The 7,984-nt window shown below is 42.4% G+C and overlaps 1 protein-coding gene across 1 annotated transcript; it reads right to left on the bottom strand.

Annotated features, from left to right (window-relative positions):
• Window positions 1-437: 437 nt before the first annotated feature.
• On the bottom strand, window positions 438-1,654 carry LOC115142066 (hepcidin). The gene is made up of 3 exons (XM_029681542.2): window positions 1,352-1,654; window positions 1,177-1,257; window positions 438-929 (listed from the first exon to the last, which is right to left on the bottom strand). Exons 1-3 carry the CDS (start codon window positions 1,436-1,438, stop codon window positions 831-833), a joined length of 267 nt encoding a protein of 88 aa, XP_029537402.1. The 5' UTR covers window positions 1,439-1,654; the 3' UTR covers window positions 438-830.
• Window positions 1,655-7,984: the final 6,330 nt, after the last annotated feature.

Genomic DNA, 7,984 nt, shown 5'->3' with positions numbered 1-7,984 from the left:
TGGGGACATCGACTTTAGTGTTTTTTAAACACTATTATTGCACACAGAGTGAGCCCATGCAACTTATTGTGTGACTTCTTAAGCACATTTCTACTACTGCGTTTATTTAGGCTTAACATAATAAAAGGGTTGAATACTTATTACTTCAAGACATTTCAGCTTTTTGTTTTTTGATTCATTTGTAAACATTTCTAAAAACATCATTCCACGTCGACATTATGTAGGCCGGTGACACAAAATCTCAACTTAATCTATTTTAAATTCAAGCTGTAACACAACAAATGTGGAAAAAGTCAAGAGGTGTGAATACTTTCTGAAGGCACTGTGGATTCCATTCCCAGACGCGACTAATTTGAATACGCCTCTGGCTGTCAGGCCTGAACATTTAGCCACAGGGTACACATCTATAGCAGATTCATAATTCAGAGACAACCATGTTTGTTATTCAAAGAATGTGTTTATTTATATTTTTTAAAAAGTGTCACTGTAAGAAATCATTTAACAAATCATTATCATAGCTACAAAAACAACATCTTAGAAAGAAAATATTGCAAACATGTACAAACTAGAAAATGTACAAAACAATTTACACAATAGAAAATAAAAATCCCCACTTATTTCAATTGGCTATGTCTTTTTCCTGCGTCATTAGGCTATACAATAGATATACAACATGATACAAAACATTTATGTACAAGACTGAGGTTGTGCAGTGAGAAAGACATCAATGAGATTTGCATCTTCTCCACAGAGTCCAAAGGAAATGTAGAAGAATAGGGGGGAAATTAAAGGCAATAAGTTAATAAGATGGTTTTAATGCAGGCAGGTCCTCAGAATTTGCAGCAGAAGCCACAGCCCTTGTTGTGACAGCAGTTGCAGCACCATCGGCACAGGGAGAGGTGGCTCTGACGCTTGAACCTGAAGTGCTCCTGTATCCCGCCAAGAAAAGACAATGAAGAAAGGAGGGAACAAGCTCATGGTAAGTACTTCTGTCCAAGTCTCCACTTCACAAGCACATTGCACACTGCTCGCCCTGAAGCCCTTGCTAATGGCTCACAATCAAATGGTTAACAACTAGCGCTCGTGGGCTAATTCAATTCCAAGGGTGAAACGCAACCACTTAGATGTTAATTTGCCAAAGGTAATTACTTAATTCATTCACTCAATTGAACGTACCGGCAGATGCATGGACTCGCCGCCAGGCTGTTGATGTTCCCCAACTGGACTGTCAATGCTTCCAACCTCCTCCGTTCGCACCTGCAAAGACATTATGTACAAATGAGTAAAGAGCAACTTCTAAAATCGATACACACATGTTTGTAGTGGGTTAGTGTTGGAGAATGAGACATACCTCGGAGAAAGGAACAGCGGTGCTTTCAAGGATGAACATACATGCGAGGACGACCACCACTGCAAATGCAACACTGAAGGCCTTCATTCTCGGTTTTGTTAGGAAGCTTATAGCCTATTTAAAAGTCCTGTTGAAAACAGTTGGAATTGAAGTGACAGTTTATGATGAAGATCAGAGCTCTTCAATTTTCCCAAAAAGCGGCGCTCTCCAATACACAATTTTCAATGCACTAAGACGAGTCCAAAGTTGATTGATTGTCCTTTTGATGTCAGCGGATGAGGGACTTCTCTGTCATGTGGTGAGACTGCGGTGCACTGGTATTTATACACACTTTGGCCACTATTGTGCAATCATGCCCCCCCCCCCATTTGGACAATGGAGCGCATTCCCGTCACATATTACCTAATCCACTTTCCCGTTTTCAAAAATGGGAAATTGTATAGTTTTTTTTGTCTTTCCTTTAGGGTGGATAACTGAAAATTGATGATAATTTATTTCCTCTGTCGAAATCTGAAAGAATTGTGGAAATTACCCAACAGCAGGAGTCATGGACGAACAGTTACTGGAAGTGCATGGCTGGCTGCACAGCCCTTTTGTCTGACCTGGGAAATCCCTCCACATGAGGGAGTGAGCCATTACAGTATCTATTCCTCTGTCTAAAGGACTTCATTATAACCCTTCCAATTGAATAATTAGCCCTCTTTTGACATGTAATTAGCAACGCTTTCATTTGACGTATACTGTGGTGTAATGTGAGGAACCTGCAGTCTGACAGAATTACACTTAATTTGAAAGAAAAGGAGCAGTAAAAGAGTAGAAAGGAAAAGAGAGGTGCAAACTGATCACTTCATTCAGGGTGTTTCAAGTGTTATTAGAAATAGAGGAATATGACAATAATATGTGACACGCATCATGTTGTGTTTATCAGACCTAATGAAAAATAAATTTCAAAGGTCAGGCAGGCTATATAATAGTGATTCACACTTGAATTGTTTCATAAAGGTATTTTGTAGCAGCGTTGCAGCCCTTGAGACAAACCGGTGTGCCTGGCACCTACTACCATACCCCGTTCAAAGGTACTTTTTTGTCTTGCTCATTCCCCCTCTGAATGGCACATGTACACAATCCATGTCTCAATTGTTTTAAGGCTTAAAAATCCTTCTTTAATCTGTCTCCTCCCCTTCATCTACACTGATTGAAGTGGATTTAACAAGTGATGGGAAGAGCAGGTGTTCTTAATGTTTTGTACACTCAGTGTAAATCATATTTCATGTACACAAAATCATACTGCAAATTGTAAGCCTGTGAATGCCTAATTTGCATCCTCAAAGAGTCTGTGATGAGTTGATAAGTGGTTAATAGCATAATAATAATTAATTGGATGTTCACTCAAGGGCTCAACTTGTTGGATATTATATCATTATACTATTAGGTTTTAATCTATTCACTAAGTATTTTATTGCCTCTGCCCAACTTGTCTCTTTAAAGGGATACTTCAGGAGTTTTACAATGAGACCCTTTATCTACTTCCAACTGCACGCGGAGACATACAAATGGTATTAATCCACAATTAATCTCACTCTGGGAAAGTAGATAAAGGTCCTTATTGCCAAAATCATCCCAAAGTATTAAGTGAAATAACATGTTGTGGGAACCCCTGCGTCAGTCTGTCTCGTATATAGAGAACTCTTTGCCATCACTTGTTGACTTTGGGTGACCGGAACATCAGTGTCAACAAATATAACCACGAATGACTCCTCAATGGAATCCACCCAGCATGTTTAATTGGTTGAGTATTAGTGAGCGCGGGGGAGAGGTAGGAGGTTTTTGCCAGTGTCACCAGCCGCCAGCACTATCTTTGAGAATCTTCTGGTCAAACAGAGCTCGGCTCCAGTGGGGCGGACACAGAGACACAGTCACCTAGACAGGCGCCAGTCCACCACTCGCTCCTCCTGGGACAGTGCATTGGCCCCCTGTTTCCCCCCTCTGTCATCCTAATTACCTCTGTTCCTCCCCCCCCCCCCCCCCCCCCCACTCTCACCACCTCATATGTACTTTATTTGTTCTGGCACTTGACCCAAAAGTTCAGAAAAATAATTTTTACTACTGAAATAGCCAACTCCGCAAAAACCCAATAGTCATATTTCTTCCGACCCCCCACCTTCTCCAGACCTGCCAGAAAGCCTGTCGTCTTGCACGGTTACTGTGGATAATTTGTTCATGTAGAACTGGGTCACTATCAGCTCATTAGGGAAAAACGTAAACAGTATGCTAATGAACTGTAGTAGAATTTAGTATTCAAAGACCCTGCCCTAAACCTGACTATAGCAACTCTGTCCAATTAGTCCTCTTTTGCTGTGACATTATCTGCCTCACGGGGCAGTGTTTTCCCTGACTGTTTTAGTGAAATGTACGAGCAAGCCAGACACAGTTAGTACAGGGGTCAGGATTTTTCCAGTGCAGATACTGTGCTACTGCGAATCTTCTTGGGAAATTCCAGTCTCCTTTTAGCAGAGTAATATGGACCAAGTTAAATGTTCAATTGAGAAATGGACTATCTTGCTTCCCATTTGTCTAGCAGAACCTACCAGAGAAAAACTGAAATATCCACATAAGCAACGCAGAGAACTTGTCTTGTAGGTCCCCGTGAGCACATGACTTGTCCTTCTCACCACTGATTGGCTACTCTGTCTCAAGCTGTAAATAAGAAAAGATGTATCCTGTAGTGCTTACTGTAGAGCTAGATCAGAGTCTTTGGAGAATAGAGGTACTGGGGGAAGTGTGAATCACTAAAGCTCTTCTGCTTTGCACTCTTGACACGAACAAGCCTCAGACTGACAGAGCTGGACAGGCTGAGTTTGGAGACCATACCCGTTGTTGAAATGCAATTTCTCGAAGGTAGAGAACATCTCAGCACACAAAGGAGAGACGGTCATTCATGCAATGTTTTCGAACTCTTGAGTGTTAAGGGTTATTCATTGGGCCTACAGTACAAGAGCGTATTGAGGACTGTGGCATTTGTTGGAGTCAACCATGCATGTTTATTACTAGCCAGCAACTCTCGCTGGGTAAGCATTGTAATTATAAAGACATCCTGTTCAACTTCTCCTCGAAGAATTGAGGACAGTTGTGCTGTATAGTGCTATTTAAAGCATACAAGAATAAGAATAGTAGAGGTAGCTAGCGGGGAAAAAAGTGAATCTCAGGTATGATATGAAACGCACCCAGACCGTTTCAAACAAATAACCATATGAGGATTCATAGTTCTACTCAAACACTATAAAAGAACAAATAAGTGACCTAACTATATTTATTACAGTATTTTTGCTACATTTATTACAATAAATGTTTAAATACATTTCTGACATATTATGTCAGCCTTGAGGACATCCCACTGGGTACAGACTGCAGTTCAACCTCTAGTTTTGATTTACATTCATAACGTGAAATCAACTAAAAATATCACCCTTTCATTGGATTTAGGTACAAAATTGAGTGAAAAAAAGCTAAATTCCCTTACGTTGATGACTTTCTGCAAATCCAATCAGTTTTCCACTATGATTCAACATCCACACATTTTTTAAAAAAAAAGGGGGGGGGGTACATTTGTTTGGTAAAAACAGCCCGATATTATGTCAGCCTTGGTGACATTCTGAATAACTACAATGGTTAAATGTCCCTATTTTGTCATATCTAATGAGACCATGTTGATTCTTAACATGGTACCTATGTTGAAATTTTTAAGACTTATTATGGGGTTGTCCGATGTACCATAACTCAAACCCTGTACGGCTGCTACTCTTTGAATAAGCCAGTTGTCTGCATCGGTCTTATTAGAGTACCATCCCAACTGTGGGGAAAGAAAGAGAGAGAGAGTATGTCTCAATCTGAGGTACATGGGATCAGAGATCAACCCATTCAAACAGAGCAGGGGGCACACAGGCGCCTGGCTGGCTGTGTGTGTTTGATTGGCGGCTGTCAGACTGGCCGAGAGACAAGCACGGAGGGAGGGAGGGAGGGAAGGTGGAGGGGAAGTAGGGGAGGCGTGTGGAGGTGGTGAGATCATGTGGCAGAGGAGAAAAATGAGATGCATCAGTATTAATAAGGATCGTGGTGATTTTGCAGCAGCATCTGTCCATCTGTGAGAGTTGAGTGACGGACCGTGCAAATTTAATTCATATCTATGATGAATTTACTGGTGATAAGATATTGTGGTTACTTGTTAAATTCATTGGATTTTCATATAAAGATGTAAATAGAGAGAAAACAAGACAGATGTGAACTGTCTAACATTGTGACTTTCGTGCTAAATATGTATTTTTTTGTGCTGTACATCTGATTATGTAAATAGATGTATACATGCATCTAGAGACTAATATGCCGTACGATCATTTATTGATGAATTCACCAAATAATAATTAAGAGTAACCCAAAAATTATACTTGGAGACTGTTTACGACACTCTCTGTTTGTGGAGATGGAGGTCCTTTGGATGAAGATCCTGGTCATTCTGAGTTTAACTGTTACTGTGTTCTCTGAACCAGCTGGCGACAAAGTCTCTGAATATCTTAAAGTCGCCTGTATATGAGCCAGGGATGGGGAACAGTTTCCTGTCTCATGTGGGTTTTGTAGGTGTTACAGAGGTACGCCTCTCTGCGAAGACATACACTGTTATACATTGTGCAACGACCCTTACACACCACCAGGACACTGCTGTGGAGAATGTAACCAAAGTCCTCAACAACGGCCAGTCAGAGAGGTTAAATGCGGACGACACATTTCAGTTGCATTGCATTGAGTTGTACAACTGACTAGGTATCCCCCTTTCCCTTTCCCCTTTCATTCCCTGACCCAAGAGACTCTTGCTGGAACTGCACCTGCAATGACGGCTCAAAGATTTGTGAGAGGACGACGGAGTGCCCCAATGCTCCAAAAGGTGGAGAATGAATTCAATAAGAGCATTATCTTCAGCAACGGCAGGTCCATCTCTGACCCCGAAGACTCCTGCAGAGTGTACCACTGCCATTATGCTGCACAGTAGTGTACAATGAAGAAACAGTGTCCCACTGCTGCTACAGAGAGTGTAAGTGTACTTACTCCTACACCGACCGTACGTACACCTACACCGACCGTACGAACACCTACACCGACCGTACGTACACCTACACCGACCGTACGTACACCTACACCGACCGTACGTACACCTACACCGACCGTACGAACACCTACACCGACCGTACGTACACCTACACCGACCGTACGTACACCTACACCGACCGTACATACACCTACACCGACCGTACATACACCTATACCGACCGTACGTACACCTACACCGACCGTACATACACCTACACCGACCGTACGAACACCTACACCGACCGTACGTACACCTACACCGACCGTACATACACCTACACCGACCGTACGAACACCTACACCGACCGTACGTACACCTACACCGACCGTACGTACACCTACACCGACCGTACGTACACCGACACCGACCGTACGTACACCTACACCGACCGTACGAACACCTACACCGACCGTACGTACACCTACACCGACCGTACGTACACCTACACCGACCGTACGAACACCTACACCGACCGTACGTACACCGACACCGACCGTACGTACACCGACACCGACCGTACGTACACCTACAGCAGTGTCCCCAACAACAGCCAGTCCACCCGTGCCCCCAAACATCCGTTACATGTACAGTACCCGTCAAAAGTTTGGACACACCTACTCATTCAAGGGTTTTTCTTTATTTGTACTATTTTCTACATTGTTGAATAATAGTGAAGACATCAAAACTATTAAATAACACATATGGAATCAGGTAGTATCCAAAAAAGTGTTAAACATATCAAAATATATTTTGGATATTTCAAAGCAGCCACCCTTTGCCTTGATGACAGCTTTGCACACTCTTGGCATTCTCTCAACCAGCTTCATGAGGAATGCTTTTTAACAACAGTCTTGAAGGAGCCCTTACACAGGCTGGAGGTGTGTTTTGGGTCATTGTCCTGTTGAAAAACAAATGATAGTCACAAACCAGATGGGATGGCGTATTGCTGCAGAATGGGAGCCATGCTGGATTAGTGTGCCTTGAATTTTAAATAGATCACAGACAGTCACCAGCAAATCACAAACACACACCATTACACCTCCTCCTCCATGCTTCACGTTGGGAACCACACATGTGGAGATCATCCATTCACCTACTCTGCGTCTCACAAAGACATGGCAGTTGCAACCAAAAATCTCAAATTTGGACGAAAGGACAGATTTCCACCGGTCGAATGTCCATTGCTCATGTTTCTTGGCCCAAGCAAGTCTCTTAGAAGTGGTTTCTTTGAGGCAATTCGACCATGATGGCCTGATTCATGCAGTCTCCTCTGAAAAGTTGATGTTGAGATGTGTCTGTTACTTGAACTCTTTGAAGCATTTATTTGGGCTGCCATTTCTGAGGCTGGTAACTCTAATGAACATATCCTGTGCAGCAGAGGTTACTCTGGGTCTTCCATTCCTGTAGTGGTCCTCATGAGAGCCAGTTTCATCATAGTGCTTGATGGTTTATGCGACTGCACTTGAAGAAAATGTCAAAGTTCTTAAAATGTT

The sequence above is a fragment of the Oncorhynchus nerka genome, linkage group LG14 (assembly GCF_034236695.1).
Source record: "Oncorhynchus nerka isolate Pitt River linkage group LG14, Oner_Uvic_2.0, whole genome shotgun sequence".
Lineage (NCBI taxonomy): Eukaryota > Metazoa > Chordata > Actinopteri > Salmoniformes > Salmonidae > Oncorhynchus > Oncorhynchus nerka.
This window is presented reverse-complemented; position numbering and strand designations above follow the sequence as displayed.